Here is a 20,490-nt window from a genome sequence, read left to right on the forward strand (position 1 = left end):
GGTAGTTAATGATTAATCGAACTAACATATAGGTACTTGTAATACATAATCAGTATCAACATAACACAAAGTAAGACAATTTAGTATAAACTTTGTCATTAAATAGGAATGGCAGAATTACGGCTTATATAGTTTTCAACCGACTTCCAAAAGGAGGAGGTTTTTAATTCGATTCAATAACTATAACTACATTATATAATCGTAAATCGACTTTTAAGTAGTCTAATATTTTTCATTTCATTTAACTTAGGAAGACTCTAAAAAATATGTTGAATACGCAATTATTTTTATTACTTTTTCGTGCATATTAATTTGTTTTAAAATAGTGTTTTGTTTGAAGTTAAATAATAAGTTAAAAATTTTTATTTATACTACAAAGGTGTATAAATTTTTATAATAATAGATATTTGTACAAAAAAAAAATGTAACAAAGTTCCGCAAATTTGAGAAAACAATAACAAAATTAGTTCAATTTTCAACAAATTGGTAATAAGCCATAAATAAAATGTGGTTTGTTGAAAAAACAGTTTGACAATCTATGATTATCCTTAATAATTGAACAAGCCTAGCGTGTCGCCGGCATTACGAAAGACATTTTTTTGTAAAATAAAAAAAAAATATTATTTTTAACGGGCCACTTAAAAACTCAGTAGCTTATCGCTTGAAGATTGCACACAATTAGTTTGAATGAATAATTTAGCCTAGTTTTTAAGATAACACTGAAATTCTTAGAACAAGCCTAGCGTGTTCGCGGCGTGGCTATAGAAATTCGCATGAACACGCTAGGCGTGTCGCTGGCACTGAACGTGTTAAGTCTCATTTTCTCCATATATATTATTTTTTAAGTCCTGACGATGACGTAAAAACCATCAAAGTCGTTGATCATTCCTTGGAATTCTAATGTAAGTGATTTATAAATCTTGTTTTTTTTCAGTCGAAGTCCATAAACGTCAATTCACTTAAATGGACTATGCCAAGTAGTACTGTATTATTTTCTATTATAAATCGTACCAGAACAGTAAGCCCTATATACTTACAGTTTAGCATCCACTTCAACTCAGTCCAGTAGTAATATGGTTCTATGAGATTATTGGTGTTTTATAATTAATAATGGATATGAGCTGTGTGGATGCGACGTTCAATTTCTGAACATATACTTTACTTCAATTGTATTTAATGTTTATATGGGTGGGAAGGTAATGAAACAATTTTTATAAATTACATTATAATTCTCATATATACATTCATAATTTAAATAGGCAACTAAAATCTGAGTATTCCCATTATCGGTAATCACATTCACATTACAACTTGTAACATTTATAAATATTTATTGAGATTAAATTGAATAACCCATTATTAATTGAGATTAAAACAAATCTGTGACAGCGAAACCATTTAAATTATATTATTAATGAATATTCATTCAAGACTCATACAATATTTTTCGTTGTATTGATATTGTCAACGTTTATATTCAAAATTATTTTAAATGCAATTTGTAACATGACACTAACGAGGAATGTATACATTTAATTTAGAAGTTATCTTTTCAACCAAAACTACGGCAGCCAATTTCCATATGCACACATTGCAATATCCCAAAATGTTTATTAAAAGTATAATACTGTTACGAGCTCGGTTTCCTACAAATTATATATACAGCGTTTAACAGTAACAACACTTAATAATAAAACAATAATACTTTACTCTTATAATTAAAATAGAAAAATAATTATTTTTTTAATTGTTAGGAGTAATCGACAGTACAATTCCGCGACCAGTGTTACCCCCACTATACTAGGTAAAATCTAAGGATTGGCATACATGGAGCAGTTGAGCCGGGGGCCCAGCCTGGTGCGGCATTTAGGAGAACCACTCATCAAACAGGAGTCACAATCATCTAAATATTACAAGAAAAGAGAAACGATCACTTTCTGTGTAGCTAATTAAACATTTAATATTCATTGAGCTGCAGAAACATTCGTCTGTCTGGATTTAATTTACTCAATTAATAGACTAATCTATTTGTTCGACTGCTATGGGAGAAATTAATATTTTATGCAAGATGGCAGTGTTATATTTTTATTTTTCATCAAGTAAAAGTAATTGCGAAAAGACCTTCCGAAAAGTAAATTATTTTGAAGCTATATAATACGACATAGATTTAATCAGCTGTCAATAATTGTTAAATTCCTTAACCAAGAAACAGCCCCAGTCAACGCTTGGTAATCTTGCTGATGTAATAATAGTGATTAAATAAAAAAATAATTTAATTCTCACTATTAATGTCATTAAATGTAACTAAGTACTTACAGCATATCAATTAAAAGTTCAAAAAACCTTTATTATACCTAACTATGGTTAGTCTTAGTTTAACTTAGCCCATTAGTAAAGTACCGACACATCATCTAAATTAGAAAATAGCTATTTAGTATTAAGGTAACGTTAACGGTTAAAGCAAATAATGTTTGACACGACTATTTATCTAAACAATAGTGTAGTAGTGCGTGACGGGCGAGGAGTTGGGGTTGGCTTCGACTTTCTGTATGTTGAGGTGATGCACGACGGTGTCCGGACTCATCGCCTCCTGCAGGAATAATAACACTCAGTCACTTGTTACTGTTGGTAGTACTAACGTCAGACAGGAATTACTTGTTTTTGTTCTACAACCAAACTTTTTGGTTTGGTTATAAATAATTTGAGACATAACGAAACACCATCCTTCCTTGACTGTGCAATTGTGTCTATATGTATATTTTTATTTCCATTATCATATAAGAAAATTTACTGATTACATTCAATTTTCTATGAAGAAAAAAATTACTTTAAAGCATAAACAAATTATAGTACGAGACAACATAGATGTCACATCGACAAATTTCGTAAAACCGATCACATCGGAATTAAGTACGCCATCCCAAGCTATCAATATTTATTTCTTATGCGAATATGATCTTTACACAAACGTAATAACTTGTAATATCATATGACCTAATATATTCGTCGATTTACACGCACTTGCTTTCTCTGACGCGAGAATCTATAGCGACGAATAGCGTCGAATGGCGCGATAGGGAGCTATTTCTATTGGTTGTGTAAATCGGCAGTAATCGGTTTTATTTTCATTCCATTGCATTTTCCGATGCTACATCTAATTTGTGTCGTACTGTACTACAATCGTATAAGTTGTTTTAATCTTTGTAATTGGAAAATATATAATATATATATATTGGTAAATATAAATAATATTATTATATATTGGTAAATATATAATAATATATACTTTGGAATGTTAAACAAATACAATATGTAAAGTATTCTTACCTCTTCTTCGTTGATACCATTAATCTCAACTGGTATAGTTTGTCCGTCTTGTGTAATAACCTGTGGGCAATATAGCTATGAGAAAAAAGTTACGTTTGTTTGTAAATATTTAGCAAATAATGCTTCATAGAATTAAATCTCACACTGGTTAAACTGCGATTTGGTCAATAAGATTTGTTCTTAAGTGTTACAAATAAATATTTTATATTATATCTGAAGATAAGAGATATCTGGTAAAATAATAAAAAAACTGTCATTTTCCATTAATTACAGACACATATTATTTGTGCCAAAAACTAATAAACCAACACAACAAACTAAGGTTAGTCGTTAGTCAGGTGACCGTAAGTCTACCATATTGTTACCAAGCCTTTATGACAAAGTTATCTGGAGGTCATCGAAAATTACCTGCAAAGATTTCCCGTCGATCGACGTAATGGCGAGCTTAGTGCCGTCTTGCATTGTGAAGTGCAGAGGGTTTCCTTCCTCGTCCGTCACCTGAGTAATCAGTGTTTATGAGAAATCACTTAGGAGAGCACAAATATACAACATTATTAAAACGCATTTTTCATTGCAAGATACCTTGAACAAAGTGAGGTGGTAGCTTCACTTTAAATAGTTTGTAAAATGACCTTTCAGAAGTTCTTATAAAAACCTACTTGAGTAAAGTAAATATATTATGATTTTGAAGTATAGAAGTATAATGTTTTGTTAAACGAAAGTGAAGTGACGTCACCGGACATTCAACTAAGCGTAAAGGAAGATATCGGACAAGCGGGCAGGCGACGGCCATATTAGTTGAGACGGAGGATAAAAAGATTGATTTCAGTTGCATATTTAAAGTATTGTTTTATGTTGTTGTTATTTTTATTAAATATAATTGTGTTTGTTTGTTAATAGTATTTTTGTGAATAGTAGATTATAGTATATAATATATTTACGGGTATATTTTCTTCTTCAAGCATGAGGTGTTCCCTCGCCATTCCTATCTGTTCTTCAATTTCCTCTTGCTCCAGTTCCATCTGCAGCTCCTCGTGATCTAGCTCCAGCTCTTCGTGCTCCAGCTCCAGCTGCTCGGGTTCCATTTCTGCCTTCAGCTGTTCAAGCTGTCGCGGTACTAAAAGTGACGAACCGGAGTACAGTTCACAGGTTGTTAGTACTTTGTGCTCTTCTATGTTGACGGCCTGAAACAGATAATAGCATACTTTATCCTAATAGTAGAAAGATTTGCTAAAACTACTGCTTTATAATGCAGTACTCAAATTATTTTTATTACACATATTTATTCTTCTTAACTACTTTAATCTTTTTACCAATGGAATCGATTATACAGACTAAACTTTCACGAAGATTTTAATAAAAATTCATTTAGATCGGGACGAAATATGATCATAGTGTGTGCACATCGCGTGAATATCCGGAAAAAAATCTTTTCACTTTTGACCCACGTAGTAATCGCAATGTAATAAAATGTTCCAAAAATGTCAATTATTTTATAATAATTGAGACCTTACATATAGTGAGGTGAAACAAACTTTAGCATAAATCATAAAACAGTATATATTTTTTGTTATTATTTTGCTGAAATTATTTTTTACACTGTCCCAATTACCACAATACTGAAAGTGCTACTCTGCTTTCTCTCCAATGTGTATTTATTTCTTTACTCTGTTTATATATGCTTAAATTGACAGTTGTAAAAGTAAAAAAGGAGTTATGTAAAGCACCTGCTCCGGATCTAGTATGTGAAAGGCTGGCGCGTTGGAGTCGTCAGCGTCATACGCGACATATATGACTCTCTCCTCTGTCTCTGTCTCCTCTTGGACTTCCAGCTTCTGCAACTCTTGATGTTGAGCCTGCTGTAGTTGTATCTGCGGTTCGGACTGGATCTTATCGTTTACGAGTAGACTAATTTGCTTCGGATTCTGCTGAAACATGTGAAAATTCTACATTAAAATATTTTATTATATATATTGTAAGTAATTGTGATACCTGTACATATGTGCAAGCCAAGACAATGTAAGAAGTATTGAATACTAAAAAGTATTGGGCAAAAACACTAATTTCTATGTCGCAGAATCAAAAAGCAAAATGAGCTTGCTTGTTCATTTATTTTAATTTAATACTAATACATAAAAACCGTTTTATACAAACCTTGCTTCTTGCAAGAAGACGCCTGCGCCGGACACCGGCCTCGTCACGTCGCACAATTGTAGTCCTGCAATCGTACAAATAGTATACAATAAAATTTTTAAGGTTAGACTAGTAACAGATTTTCCAAAAGTAGCTTTAAGTTTCCGTTGTTCTCTTGACACTATGTAAATATGAGACAATATCACATACATTACTCTGATCCCAATGTAAGTAGCTTAAGCACTTGTGTTATGGAAATCAGTATAACGACGGTACCACATACACCCAGACCCAAGACAACATAGAAAACTAATGGTAATCTACATCGTCTCGGCCGGGAATCGAACCCGGTACTTCAGAGTGGCGTACCCATGAAAACTGGTGTGCATACCACTCGATCATGGAGGTCGTCAAAAGGTGAGTGAGTGAGCGAGCGAGCGAGTACCGGTCGTGCGCGGGGCGGCGCGCGTGTCGGCGCGCGTGCAGGCGGTGCTGCGAGGAGGTGGTGAAGCGGCGCGGGCAGAGCGAGCACTGGTAGGGCTTCTCGCCCGTGTGGATGCGCTCGTGCTCCGACAGGTTGCCCTTCTGGCTGAAGCTCTTCCCGCACACGGCGCACGAAAACGGTTTCACTCCTGACAAATGCATACACGAGGATGTCACTCAGTAATTTTTCGTGCTAAATACTTTTATTTCAGTATGGGTCGAGAATTTTATATTGAGTTCAGAATTGCAAAATCCTTTCAAAATGTTTAATTTATTATCGTAAATATATATTCATAATATGTTCAAAAATATATTTTCTGTATACTACTGATAGTAAGTAAATGATTTTCAAGTATTTAAAATCAAATACAAAACCTACTTACCGGTGTGCCATCTCATGTGTAGCGTAAGACTAGTCTTATGCGCGAATTTCTGCTTACATATATCACATGAAAACTTTTTGATTCCGGAATGTAGAAGTTGGTGATTGAGCAAGTTTGCTTTGGTCTTAAACGTCGCGTTACAGGTCTGGAATAGATAATCAATTTATAGTCACAATATATAGACCGGGAGATGATAATGACAAAATATTTGGTGTATACTTCTCGGGTGTGGCCCGCCATACCAACGCGAATACATTAATTTAAAAAAAATCAATTCAACCATTTGTACCAGGCTAATTTTTGGATAGCTAATCATCGTCAAGTAGCCATTTTTACGAAAATCACCTTGCCATACTTTTCCGAGAGTTACCAATGGCCGCCCTACCATTGCAAAGGAGTAATGTTTTTTATTCGCCAAACGATTTGTACCACCCTGAAACTTTTTTTAACAGTTCCCTATATGATCATAAATAGAAGTCTGATAATGCCCTACCTGTGGAACGCGGCGAATGTGAACAATATTTTTTTCTGCCATACTGGTACAAATGACCAAATATTTTGTCATTATCATCTCCCGGTCTAATATGCGACCTGCTCGAAACCCGATTTGACCGAGAGCGGGACCCACCTTGCAGGTGAAGGGCCGGAGCTGCGAGTGCACGAGCTGGTGCCGCTGCAGCAGCTGCTTGTGGCGGAAGTGCTTCCCGCAGGTGCCGCACACGTAGCGCTGCGCCGCGTGCTCAGCTTGCTTGTGGTACACCACGGACGATGGGTGGTTCAGTACCTGTGGGGTGTTAAAAAAACACAAAATTAACGTATTATTTGAATAAAACACCTATTTGACGACCTCCGTGGTCGAGTGGTGTGTACACCGGTTTTCATGGGTACGCCACTCCGAGGTCCCGGGTTCGATTCCCGGCCGAGTCAATGTAGATTATTATTAGTTTTCTATGTTGTCTTGGGTCTGGGTGTTTGTGGTACCGTCGTTACTTCTGATTTCCATTTGGGATCAAAGTAATGTATGTGATGTTGTCTCATATTATTTATTACAATAATCACTAAGTCACAAGTTTAGCAGATTCAGAATATGTCAGAAAAAATATTTTTTTTCTATTCTAAAAGAGAGAGAGAGAGAGAGAGATTTAATTCGATATCACTTTGACGTAGTGTCAAGTGTAAGTCGCGTACCTTCCCGCAGAGGTCACAGGCGTACCCGCCGGTGGGGCGGAAGCGTCGGTGCGACACGCGGTGCACGGCGAGCGACTGCGGGTAAGCGAAGCTCGCGTCGCACTCCGTGCACGCGTACGACTTCACGCCGAAGTGCACGGCCTGCGAACCCAACACATTTGTATTACTTAGAAATATTTTAAATAACTTATCATTAAACTATATATTTATGTATTCATACATGTAACATATATTTCAATAGTATTAGGGGATTAGTATAATGGACAAACCCTGACTTACAAATTAAATTCCAGTTTAACTCAGCTTCATTACTGAAAAAACTATGATATCAACTTTGTCGAAATACGAAACGCTATTGTTACACAATGATTGAGCTAGATTATTTTAGATCTACACCAATGATTTAATTTCAATTCAAAGTTAATGTTTTTATTTATTTTAAGTTTCCTACAATAGAACCGACTATGAAATATATAAATATAATGAATATTATATATATACCATGTCATATTAATCTAACAATCTTTAAATTTTATTAAAAATATATATATAAAAAAATTACAAGTAAAGAGCCAGCTTAGTTTTAAGACATTAGTTAATTTTATTTACCTTGACATGTAATGATTTGCTTTGCCTATTGCTGAATAATTTATCACAGTGATTGCATTTTAGTTTAACTTTTCCTTTTTCGGTTTGTACTTCGATTTCATCCTCAGACGCTTCACTAACAGTTTCTGAAACTGATGAAAATGTTTCTTAAACTATAACATACACATATCAATAACAATGAAAAATATTTTATGATTTTTAATAGTAGTGAAACAAAACATGCGTTCTTTGACCCTAAATGTGGTTATGTACTGTCCACATAACAATACTGTGGTGTGATAATGTTAACAGTCACTTACCACTATTTTTTTCATTATTTGCGTCGTTCGGATCTTCGCCAACAACATCTACTTCTTCTTCGACTTTAAGAGGATCTGTGCTCTCTCCAGTTTCATTCTTATACTCGCTTGCATCAGTCAAATCAGGTAGGGATTGTGGAACTAATGCACTTTGGATGTCACCCTCTGGTTTGTTAACTGGAGTTGTCTCGTCGTTTTCTGCGGTTTCTGTAGTTACTTCTGTTTCATTAACTGGTTCAGTGGTTTCAGGCTAAAAGTTTAAATTAACCAATTGGTGGTTGTAATTAATATATTCCTTATAGCATTATATATTATGTTACAAATTGCTAATTTTTAAAATACTACTAACAGATGTTAATTTTTTTACATTTGATATTGCATTAAAGGAAAATCTATATATATTGAGCTATTTGCTTAATATATATAAATTACAACAAAATCGCATAAAAAACAAATGAACGGCTACTTTTATTTTTTGCCGTTTCTTCTCGCTAGATGCTGCTTTCCGAAACGGTGGTAGTATTAATTGTTGACGATTCAAAAACGTTTCTTTGTGAAGTTTACTTGAATAAATTGATTTGATTTTTAGCACAGTATTTCCATCGGTATGTAAGTCTGTATGGGCACCTCGTGCGCGGCGCGCAGCTGCTGCAGCGCGTGTCCGTGCGCGGCCACGTGCGACATGTAGCGGCCGCGCGACGAGAACTGCTGCCCGCACACCGCGCACTCCTCGCGCGTCTGCCGCATGCGCCCTGCGGAACCGGGTTGTTGAGATTTGGATAAACTCTTAATATATCTCGTAATAAAGTCATTCCAACATTAATCTTCTGTCGAATAAGCTTCTACGTTTTTATGTTACTTTGTCAGTTATATTCTGTTATTTCGGAGGAAATGGATGGAAACTACAGAATTGGTAAAGATATCTGCTAATGTATGAAATTCTGAAGCTGTATATTATATATAGTAAATGTAAATACACATGATGATGAGATGTACAGTGTAATTATCTAATTATATTCAGATAAAATTGTATGTAACACAATACAAAGACAACAACACATGCAAAAGATTTATTACATACCTTTGGGCCTCCCTCTTCCTTTGCCCTTAACAACAACAACAAGCTCTCCGGAGTCTTCTAAATGTCCAATGACCTCCGGTTCTTTAGGAACAGGGTCAGCTTTAGGTTTCTTCTCAGCCTCCTCTCCTTCTATCACCCCAACTTCTATGAATATTCTTTCCAGTTCTTTACCCTGGAAAACAGGATATATTCTAATTATTTAACTATCTTGGTAGTTAAGAACACATAAAATTTCAAAGGCTTAATAAGATATACATCAATTAAATCATTATCAAGATTCCATAATCGTAAAATCATATCTTTTCAAATTTGTTCATGAATTTTCAAATGGTGAGAAACAAATTAATTTTCATATTTTTGTGGTATAGTTAAAGCTGAAAATGATTTCAACCATTTTCTTGTATTGTTTAAATATTATGTCAAGTTATGGACAGATAAGTTTATAATCATATTTCAAAAATATATTATACCTGGACAGCTTCCTTAAACCTAGTCGGTGCTTTTCTTCTTCTCTTACCGGATGGTTCCTCCTCCTCTTTCTCATCAGGTTTGCTAATTTCTTGCTGTTCTTTGGCTGCTGCTTCCTGTGCAATTTCTTCAGGAGTCTTAGGTTTCTTGGGAGGCCTACCTCGTTTCCGTTTTGGTTTCTCGAGGCCAGCAACTTGCAGGGAAATTGGATGTTCAACCTGGTATACTCCATCACTAGTGTTAACTGAAATATTATTAGATACATTGAAATGTGTATAAAATTATGCAAACAATACTAGCATTCTTGCTACTTGTCACTCACTCCTCATCGATTATCTGCACAGGGGCTATTTGTAGTATTGATTTACATATACTTTTAAGAAAAGTTTTGAGAAGTTTATTTCTTTTTACACTATTTACTATTTGTTTGCAAGACCAAAGGGCAGATATTTATTTTAAAAAAATAACTGTATCATTACAAAAATTTTATTTTGAACTGTCACTTACTTTCATATATGATTTTCTCAGATATTATTTCTGGCGTGTCAGTGCTCGATGTATTTAAAATATTTTTCTTATATTCTCTTTCTCTTTGATATAGTTCTCTTATTATTTTCTGTAAAGTATTTTATTTACAATTAATCATTAGTTTAGTTTACTTAAGAAGTATTAAATTACATTATTATTGTGGTTATTAATAGTAAATGTTAATTAATCTATAGAATTAGTATAAAAAAGATAAAAATTCTTTACAAAAAAATGTATCGAAATTCATAAATACAGGAGTAATACATCAGTGCTTAGGCTCGTTAATTGTATTACATTAATGTTTTAGCCTTTTATATATTCACCTGTCCATTAATGATTAAGTTCAAAAATTCAACCGAGGCTTCCAACTGAATAGTACAGCCTGGACAAATAGTCCTGGGTAGTTCACCGTCATCTGATACCTATATAAAAATTAAAGTAGTTCAAATAATATTATATATAATTATATAGTATATTTTTAAGATTGCAGTATTTAATAATCTAGAATATAGACACTATTACTTGTTATGACTCTTGAGTCTTTTAGTTTTTCTATTATATATAGGAATTTAACTCATAAAATTACAACATTTTACGTCAAATTATGGCGCCAGCCATTACAAATATATGTGAAATATACGACAAGACTTATTAATTTTATTTAACTACGCAATTGTTTACTTTATCTAGAGTATTAAGGACAAATATCAAAGGAAATTCACCTAAAATATTTATGTGTGTTGATTTCATAACTTATTCTTGTTTAAGAAAAATAAAGATGTGAAATGATAAATTTTAAGCTTATAGGCTAGCCATATTGAAGAAGTTGGAAGTCAAAACAATCACAATTTTATGGGTAACTACTTTACCTTTAAAGGTAAATAGGAGTTTATAATTTCACTTAAGTTTTGGTTATTTTCTTCGCTGGAATATAATAAAGTTCCGTTATCATTTTCTTCGCCACATAATCTACAAACTGTGGAATTATAAAGAAACACTTCCATCTTTGCACCATATAGCAGTAACGCACGCCATCTACTTCCGGACAAATTGATAATGTCTTACTATTTGTCATATTATGTCCATTCACCTTACAAAACTTTATTACTTGTATTATGGGTTCAGAAATAAAAAATAGTTTTAATTAAAATAGTATCTGAATATGATAACAAAAATATTAAAATTATTTTAAAGTATCGGTAATTATTATATTTAGTATTTAATGTTTTAAAAATTTGATCACTGAATTGGTTATATTAAACCAATGATATTATTTTAAGTAATTATGAGTTTATTTCTCTTTTAAATCTAATACAAATTCTAAAATATTAAAAAAGGTAGTTAATGATTTAAAAGACGATTTATATTGCTTTATATTGATTATTACGACCTTTGACATTTTTGATATAGCAACATCGTCTCCTTTCTTTCTTTCGTAGCCCTTTCCGGTTTTGTTCCTGGGGCAAGAAGCCGTAGTTTCGGTTTTTATTATTTTTAATCGCCCGTAATCCTACAAAATGAGAATCTATAAGGATATTATTACCGGTAAACAAATTTGTTTCATTTATTTTAGTAATTTCAAGTTATTATTTTCAAGTAATCGTGTATCATTGTTATGAGTTTGACGTTTAGGAGATTTTATGTTTCTTCGCTTAATTTTTCCTATGTTATATGCCACATCGACAACCTGCTTGATCATTCTTTTACTCAATATGTTCAGGCCTGATATATTTATGTTTATATTTCAGGTGACGAGATGTTCTCGGACACGTATAAAATTAAACTGGTTGATGAAGTTATCTATGAAGTCACCGGTAAATTGGAGACCAGGACCCAGGGCGATGTCAGGATCGAGGGATTCAATCCCTCAGCTGAAGAAGCGGACGAGGGCACAGATACTGCAACTGAGAGTGGTGTAGATATTGTCCTCAACCATAGGCTTGTGGAGAGCTACGCCTTCGGTGACAAGAAATCTTTCACATTATACCTTAAAGACTACATGAAAAAGTGAGTGACTAAGTGTTTCTAAATACGCGGTTTTATTTATATAGTTTTATGACTAACATTGATACGAAGTTGAATCAGTATGGTGTCTTTGCTTTGTTCTTTACATTGAAACGCAATTCGCAATGCAGTGATCAATACTTATCGAAAATGGCAAGTTAACATTTAATTCTTTTTTAAATATATTCTATTATCGATGTTTATTAAAAATATAAAGTTTTAAGCTCATAAAAGCCTTATCTTGAAAACAAAAATGGCCTTTGATAATGTCAGTGTCATACATATGGCAAATTAAAATATCTTAGTCACGTTTGTAAGATCCAGTTTAGCAAAAGATCATTAAATTTCTTTAAAAATGTAAATAATCTGGAATGTTCTAAAAGTTTAATTTATTTAAGTAACATTTCTTAGTAACCCTAAGACTAATCCATTTTAAAAGTAAAAGCATGTTAATATTATCTCTATTAAAATACTCTGGTCTTTTTATATTGATCTAAATACTAAGAAAACTAGCCACACCCAACTTAAAGAAAAATTGTACAACATCTGGGTTAATGTACTAATGTTCTACTACTAATGATCCATATGCTATATATGCAACATGCTAATAATTTTTATATAAGGATTGCCATCTGCAAGTTTATTTCTTTAAGTTAACGAGAAATTTATTGTAGTAAATGATGTATTGCAGAAAGAGAACATTTTATATATATAAAAGGCAAATTCATTATGTGACAAAGAAGAAAGTTTGTCACTGTTTAGATTATTATTTGAATTTAACTAATCTTTGAAATATGTGGCATCAGTTGTGAGAAATTTGACAATTTAGAGATTTGTTAATGATTTTTTAGCAAACTTGTAGTTGTAGTATTTATCCTCCTCCATTTAACAATAACCTCAAAAGCCAAAACATGCTTCAATAGTAATTGCCCTCATTGGTCATTGGTTCATAAAGGTGACTTTTGACAAAACCTTTACGGATTTGTTTTACATGTTAGCTTCATGTCCCTAATCACTAGCCATGCATATTGGATATACAAGGTTTAAGTATTTTGTTAACTAGATGTTCACATGATGATGACATTTCGATACATTCATACATACATACATTTCGACATTTTTCCAGTTTCATTCTTTTGCTCTACAGGTTTGCTCTAAATTTTCTTGGCATTTCTTTACCATATTAGAAAGTAATATGAAATTTATGGTTGTTTACAAATGATTGTAAATTGTGTCTAGTAAGAAGAAAGAACATTATCATTAGTTAGTGTTAATTGTCGGTTAATTTATATGTGTGATCTCTGCTACTATAAGTTTAAGTTTATGTATATCGCACGACCTAATACCAGGGGTTGATTCTTAATATCATCCTCTGGAGCGTATGGTGCAAGAGCAAATAACTTTAGTGAAAAAACATTCATTTTAATAATGTTTGTTCATGAAATAAGGCTAACACAATTTGTATTTGCAATTTGCTTTAAGTATAGATTAAATTTATTTTTCACAATAGTGAAACCTAACTAAAATATAAATTTCTGATACCGTCAGCATTCAGCATAACATCATAAATTAATTTAAGAATTTCTTTATTTAGTTATCATATAATACAAATTGATAAAATTAAAAGTCTAATACATTATTATTTTCATCTTTCAGATTAGTTGCAAAATTGGAAGAGAAATCACCTGACCAAGTAGAAATTTTCAAAACAAATATGAACAAAGTAATGAAAGATATCCTCGGTAGGTTTAAGGACCTCCAGTTCTTCACTGGTGAATCTATGGACTGTGACGGCATGGTAGCCATGTTGGAATACAGAGATATCAACGACGTCTCCACCCCTGTCATGATGTTCTTCAAGCATGGTTTAGAAGAAGAGAAATTCTAAATGTAACAGCATAAGTGATATTAATACATAATATTCCAAACACCAGAGCCTAATTAATACCATTTTTTATTTATTTACTCAATCATGTCCGCTCAGCATTAATCGGCTTCGGCTACTCCCCATCAAAGGCTGAACTTTTTTTGTAAAGAAATAATGTTGGATATTAAATAATTTAACAAGCTGTATGTATATTATTTATTGCTTTGACCTAAATTTAAAATAAAAATGATCTTAAGAAGTCTACCTTGTGTATATTTCTATCATACAATATTTTATAAACCTAAATCTTTGACTTAAAGGTGATAAGTTACCTCATTTTATACACAAATTATTTTTTTCAATGGTAAAAATTCAATTTATATCAGTCGGATTGTTTTTAAGCAAATGTAATTTTTAAGTTCGTGTTTCTTTAAAGAAAATGGACGGAGAAGCTTTCCAAGTTCGCCATCACTGCTAGAATATCCATTCTTGGAGGAATTGCGTGTATTGGAGCTTTGCATTTTCCTTCATAGGATTGGATGGAATAATAAAAGAAAATATGCTTAACAAATCAGATACTAATAATAATAATAAAAACAAAATTAAATACGACTGACCTGAGCTGCCTTTAACAATAGACTTTTAATATTTTGTTAAATTAATTTATACATAAATGTAAACTTTTCATGATAACACAAGTCTGTGGAAATTTAATTAGTCAATGCTTCTCAGTCCCTTATCTTTAAGAGTGGTAACTTCAGGTCTACATCTACACTAGTTTATATTACTTTGACTATTGGAAGAACTAAAATAATTATAGTCTCTGTAAACTAGTTTTTGCGGTTGTCATTTAAAGAAAGCAAAGTAAATTTAGATTTCGTTATTATGTATAAACGTTTATTAAATTTAAATAGCTGATTCAATCATATTCATGTTTTATATTTAAGGTTTCACTATTTGAGATAGATGGTCACTTAGAAAACACCAGGAACGTCAAAAAAAGTTATATTGATATTTGATATCATTTAACACTATTTTATTTTATAAGGTTATTCTGATTTATGTTTCTTCTCGCAGAAGTGGTTTATTGATGAAAGGAAATATTCTTTTTAATGTTGAATTTTACATTACATGTTGTATGGTTAACTTCAGAGATATTGATAAAATATTGTTATAATTTAAAAAAAGAAAAACATATTTATTTAAATTCTTAAAAAAATATTCTTTTTTGCTTGAAATTAGTTTAATTGTTGCTAAAAATATTTTGTTATTTTAATTTCCAATTATATTATTAATAACATTTAGTTTATCAAGAACTATCAAATTAAATAAAAATGTTAACCAACTATTAAAAATTTTACTTACCTAACTGTTTTGTCATTGTCTTTTTGTATAATGATAATGAGACAAATTTGTTGGAACTCTAATTTAGGGTTACCAAACATAGTATAGAATTTTGTATTATAGGTAGTTACCTATTTTACTTTACTATAACATAATGTATACTTTATATTCATTTTAATTTTATCATAGTTAAATTCAGTTGTTTTTTGTAAGCAGGGATATTAAAAATAAAATGCAAAATATTTGAGGTATGTTATATTTATCGAGTTTGTATGTAGGTAATTGCTACAATAAAATACAGAAATGATCGATGATCTATTATAATGTCGTGAATATCCTAATCACAATTTCTCATATGTATTCATCATTTTTGTATACTTTTTAGGCATTTACTAGGCACTAAACACATGCCCATATATTTAGTCTTAAATTTCTCCATAGGTATCTACAAAGAAAATATTAAAATTCAATTAACTGGGAGGTATTACATAACAAACAAAATAAATTTATTTTCAAACACAAATATATCAAGTATGTTTATGGATTGGTTTATTAAAAACTTTAATTCAATGGAGAATGTTTCTAAAAGTGAACCTTATGGATTATAAATTTAATTTTTATAATATTGAATATTAATATCAATAGTTCAAATACGATAAGGATGAATGGAATTACCAGATAGATATAAGGATGTGAACAGAATTGCACCGATGAAAGTTCTCATTAGTCGAGGTTTAGCAGATAAGTTCTTAGTGATCTCATCATTGAAAATCATTTTTGTTCAATATACGAAAGTATATCGTAAGTCTGGAACCAGTTTAAAATAATGCTTTTTTTCTCGACTGATGATCAACTCTCATCAATTATAAAACAAAAAGCGACTTACATAATTTATATTGCATTCTCTAACATCTTAATATAAAGGTTACTAAAACAAATTAAATTGTTTTTAAAAACAATTGAGCATTAATGTTAGAGTGACGATTTGGAAAAAGTGCTTCGTACCTACGTAATAAGAATTTAGTGTACATAATTGTAAGTATGTAACAATATTTAGTGACAAAATTATGGAATCTCATACGCAAGATATTACCTACTTGATATTAAGTTCATAGCAAATAATACACTGTCGGGTATTTAGAAATAATTTGATGATAATTTTAGAAGAGCAAGATCGTATTAAATTTTATAAATATCTCAATATAATATAAATATATTTACATTCATTACTTACTAATATTTCTCTTATATTGGTGTCTTATTTAATGCACACTTAATTTAGTCACCTATAATTAAAATTAGACTTTAAAAAAGATTTCTTATGGAATGGTTTTTGTACAAAATCAAATACAAATTCCACCTCACTGGTAGAAGATAAAATGAATCACAAGGTTCATGATGAAGAATCATATTCGAGGAGAGATCTTCCGAGTCTCCCACGATTAAACTTATCTCGACTAGCCTGTACATTGTACGAATTGTGGTCGTTTCGCATCATCATAATGTTATGGTCGTTTCGTTGTGGTACACTTATGACAAAAATGTTTAAACTGTATGCTCGACGTTATGTGATATCACACGATTTGATAATGATTATAACTTTTATAAAGCAGCACGATGATACGAGTCAACCTTACATAAGAAAGTCAAACTTTCTAACGCTCCACTCTTCACATCTCATTGAAAAATAGATCCATAACTACTTAATTTTATAATTTACAAATAAGGTACTCTCTTAAATCGAATACGATATAGGATAGTTCTCGCTGGTCAAACGTACACCGGACCCGAAACACTAATGTCCTAGAGCACTACGTCCATCACAAAAAAGTCCGTCCATAGGAAAAAATAATGGAATGAAGATTTATTGCTAGTATTACAAGATCACAAATAGTTGAAAGAGTTCGCAGTTAGCACTCAACAGTTGAAGGTATTTGAGTGGCTGCAGGAACGCGGGAAGTCCTCAGCGTGGCCGTACCCTGCTTCCGGGATTATGGAGTACTCTGGCTCACTGTAGTCCGGGACTTCTCGCTCATAATCCCTGTCCCTCTCTCGGTCTCTTGGAAAACCTATTACGGTTTCTGAATTGCGCATGTAGCCATTCTCTTGTTTCCTCGAGTACCGGGTATCGAGGTTTCGTTGAAAATTTTCTGGATGGCAAACGACACCATTACGGTTGTTTTTCTTGTCCGGTAAGGAGCGTAGGGAACCATTATTTAGGTGGTGAACGGGTGCTCCGTTGTTGAGGGTAAGGGGTTGGTGCTGATGACGTCCATCGCCTCCGATATAAGTAAACCCGTTGGCGGGCATCGTGCCGCCTCCTCCCGAGCGTTGCGGCCGTCTCGCAGAGCCCTGGCCGCCTGACATGAAAAACACGCTCGGGGAGGCGTAAAGCTCTAGCTACAGTTCCGTAACCGGAATTGGCCTGAGGCCGGGAGTGTGCGGCGGCGCAGGGTACTGCGATGGGTGGATGCCCCGCACTATGCAATCCTCCTCAGTGGAGATTGGCTTATGATATTCTAGATTTTTACGTCCTTTATTCCATTTATAATCTTTTAGCTTTTCCTGCATGCTTTTACGATATCTGTACAATAATAAAACTAGAGTTGCAATTACAGCTACGCAGGCGACCACTATGATACAAATAATAGTTTGCTGTCTGGAGTCATGCAAAACGCAACCTAAATCATCAGCGCTTAGTGCTCGTAGATATTTATCTTTTAAATGTTCTGGGCTAGCGCACTGGATCTGAGTGAAATTGCTCTTTTCGTTCAGTAGTTGCTGAAGCCACAATAGCTGACAGTCACAGAAAATTGGATTATCGGTTAAGTCAAGTTGCTTTAGTTCTTTACCAATAAAGACGGTCTCGCTCAGTGATATGATAGCATTATCTCTCAGTGAAACATGTCGTAACTTTGGCAGCCCCAAAAGTGCGCAATCTTCAATGGTAGACAATTTTTTATTATTGGTTAAGACGATATTTTCTAAGTTTATATTATCTTCGAAGGCACCTTTTTCGACCCGTTCAAGTTGGGTTGCGCCAGTTATATCAAGAAGTTTCAGATTTTTCAGTCCTTTAAAGGAGTGGCTTTCTAAGACAATAAAATCATTTTGACCTATATATAATTCTTCTAATCTAGTCAACCCAGAAAGTTGTTGCGTGGACACAACACTTAATCGGTTTCCAAAAAGATTAAGACTCCTTAACCCTGGGAGACCTCTGAATGCATTGTCACTTATGTTAAAGAGTCCAGCTCCATTTAAGTCTAAGACCGCTAATCTATTCAGGCCAGCGAAAGCATCATCGGGCAAAAAGGAAAAAGCATTTAAGCCCACATGTAATTCTGCAAGACTTCCTAAAAGGCTAAAAGAAGTTGTAGGCACAGAGCTCAACTGATTATCATCCAAATAGAGAATTCTTAAGGCCGAAAGCCCAGCAAAAGCTCTTGGCTCAATCCTCGATATCCTATTCTGTCCTAGGTTTAGCTCTTCCAGTCGAGGCAAAGTCGCAAATACTCCATTTGTAAGTTCTTCCAAAAAATTACGTTTTAAATTGAGTACAGTCAATGAGTTTAGTCCTTGGAAAGTCTTGTTAGACACCGAAGATATTTTATTATGGTTCAGGTGCAACTCTTGTAATTTCTTTTGATATGAAAAGCTTTTTGTCGGTATGTTGACCAGGTGATTCTGTGAGAGGTCTAGGTGTTGCAATTCTGCATAGAACTGCATGGAGCTGTCGATTGTTTTTATTTTATTGTTCCGGATGATAAGTCTTTGTATGGAGGGGTTAAGGGCGATGGGGAGAACGTCAAGACGACTCTCCTCACAGACCACGACGAGCGTGTCGTCGTTGCAGCTGCAGCCGCCGGGACAGTTTGCGAGGGCTGAGGCACCGCCCAACCACGCCAGCTCCAAACATACAAGAAGAATCTGTAATTAAGGAAATAAAAAATTATGTGACTATTGCTTAAATTTTAAAATAATTTGACATTTAAAACAGCTTTACATAGTTTTACATAAGTGTCATATTCATACGTTTTATTAGGGGTCAATGAAGACAAGGTCATTTTTATAATAAAAAATATGTAGGGAATAAATATGTAAATCGGTAAAATGTTTTAAGATACTTCTCATGCTATTGAAAAGATACCTTTATGAGAAAAATATGTACAGAAATTTTTAAATTATCCTTTTTCTCAGAGCACCGTGATCTTTTTGATAGAAGGGAGCAATGTATTAGATGAATTGATAGCCACTCTGTTATAAAATAAAACGAAATCAATGTAAGGCGAGCAAGGTTCGTCGAGGAGAGAGCAAAAAGTACGAGTAGAAATGGAATGATATTGGAATAGGAATTTTGCGCAGTTTTAATTTATTAAAATGCGCTTCGGCGAGGCGCCCGGGGCAGCTTCTTTGCTTCAAAGACTAGCACTTTTATTACGTTTCCCCTTTCCAACAATTAGCAACGAGATCCGAGCGAGGCTGAGATTCAGCTTGAGTTTCGCGGAGGACTTTAATTCTGTTACGATGCGATTTCTCGTAGATGCAACATCAACAGTATCTTTGTCGAATGAAACAATATTAAAATTCATGACAGAAAGTAATCAGATTTTTGCAACAGACGGAGAATTATTTAAATTTAAATTAAATTTTACTTACAAAATAAGTCTGAGTATTTACTTCATTCATATAGAAAATAAAATGATCGCTCAACGATTGAAAGTTCTCATCGAAGTGGCTGCAGTGACTTGTGTATTGTATTACAAAAAGTTCCGC

General features: G+C 33.1%; 3 protein-coding genes across 4 annotated transcripts in view; 1 reads left to right on the plus strand and 2 right to left on the minus strand.

Annotated features, from left to right (window-relative positions):
* Positions 1-1,214: 1,214 nt before the first annotated feature.
* On the minus strand, positions 1,215-11,812 carry LOC124530891 (zinc finger and BTB domain-containing protein 24-like). Of its 2 annotated transcripts, none has more exons than XM_047105252.1 (18): positions 11,369-11,812; positions 10,823-10,921; positions 10,479-10,587; positions 9,974-10,215; positions 9,504-9,675; positions 9,050-9,174; positions 8,423-8,672; positions 8,124-8,254; positions 7,515-7,655; positions 6,955-7,110; positions 6,327-6,471; positions 5,906-6,092; positions 5,482-5,545; positions 5,055-5,252; positions 4,269-4,511; positions 3,736-3,825; positions 3,328-3,387; positions 1,215-2,590 (listed from the first exon to the last, which is right to left on the minus strand). In XM_047105252.1, exons 1-18 carry the CDS (start codon positions 11,501-11,503, stop codon positions 2,489-2,491), a joined length of 2,649 nt encoding a protein of 882 aa, XP_046961208.1. In that variant the 5' UTR covers positions 11,504-11,812; the 3' UTR covers positions 1,215-2,488. The 2 variants fall into 2 exon arrangements, with proteins under 2 accessions (XP_046961208.1, XP_046961207.1); XM_047105251.1 differs by having other exon boundaries at positions 5,055-5,255.
* An 86-nt stretch (positions 11,813-11,898) lies between these two features.
* On the plus strand, positions 11,899-14,572 carry LOC124530893 (translationally-controlled tumor protein homolog). The gene is made up of 3 exons (XM_047105254.1): positions 11,899-12,044; positions 12,248-12,506; positions 14,160-14,572. Exons 1-3 carry the CDS (start codon positions 12,017-12,019, stop codon positions 14,389-14,391), a joined length of 519 nt encoding a protein of 172 aa, XP_046961210.1. The 5' UTR covers positions 11,899-12,016; the 3' UTR covers positions 14,392-14,572.
* Positions 14,573-15,954: 1,382 nt separating this feature from the next.
* Positions 15,955-20,490, minus strand: part of LOC124530892 (insulin-like growth factor-binding protein complex acid labile subunit) — a 240,818-nt gene continuing 236,282 nt past the window's right edge. Inside the window, exons 7-8 of the mRNA XM_047105253.1 lie at positions 18,196-19,644; positions 15,955-18,114 (exon numbers count right to left, since the gene is read on the minus strand). Of these exons, the coding sequence (XP_046961209.1) occupies positions 17,632-18,114; positions 18,196-19,644 (1,932 nt within the window). The 3' untranslated portion in view covers positions 15,955-17,631. The remainder of the gene's footprint in view (positions 18,115-18,195; positions 19,645-20,490) is intronic.

This window comes from Vanessa cardui, chromosome 7, assembly GCF_905220365.1.
Source record: "Vanessa cardui chromosome 7, ilVanCard2.1, whole genome shotgun sequence".
In the NCBI taxonomy this organism is placed as follows: domain Eukaryota; kingdom Metazoa; phylum Arthropoda; class Insecta; order Lepidoptera; family Nymphalidae; genus Vanessa; species Vanessa cardui.

What these genes read in the sequence shown, in the direction of transcription:
- LOC124530891 (XM_047105251.1), bottom strand. Translation starts at nt 11,503, where the DNA reads ATGGAAGTGTTTCTTTATAATTCCACAGTTTGTAGATTATGTGGCGAA. An exon ending in TCCGGCCCTTCACCTGCAAG is followed by an intron (nt 6,472 to 6,954) that starts GTGGGTCCCGCT and finishes TATCTATTCCAG; the next exon opens with ACCTGTAACGCGACGTTTAA. An exon ending in TTGAAGAAGAAAATATACCC is followed by an intron (nt 3,826 to 4,268) that starts GTAAATATATTA and finishes CTGATTACTCAG; the next exon opens with GTGACGGACGAGGAAGGAAA.
- LOC124530893 (XM_047105254.1), top strand. Translation starts at nt 12,017, where the DNA reads ATGAGAATCTATAAGGATATTATTACCG. An exon ending in CTATAAGGATATTATTACCG is followed by an intron (nt 12,045 to 12,247) that starts GTAAACAAATTT and finishes TTTATATTTCAG; the next exon opens with GTGACGAGATGTTCTCGGAC. An exon ending in CTTAAAGACTACATGAAAAA is followed by an intron (nt 12,507 to 14,159) that starts GTGAGTGACTAA and finishes TTCATCTTTCAG; the next exon opens with ATTAGTTGCAAAATTGGAAG.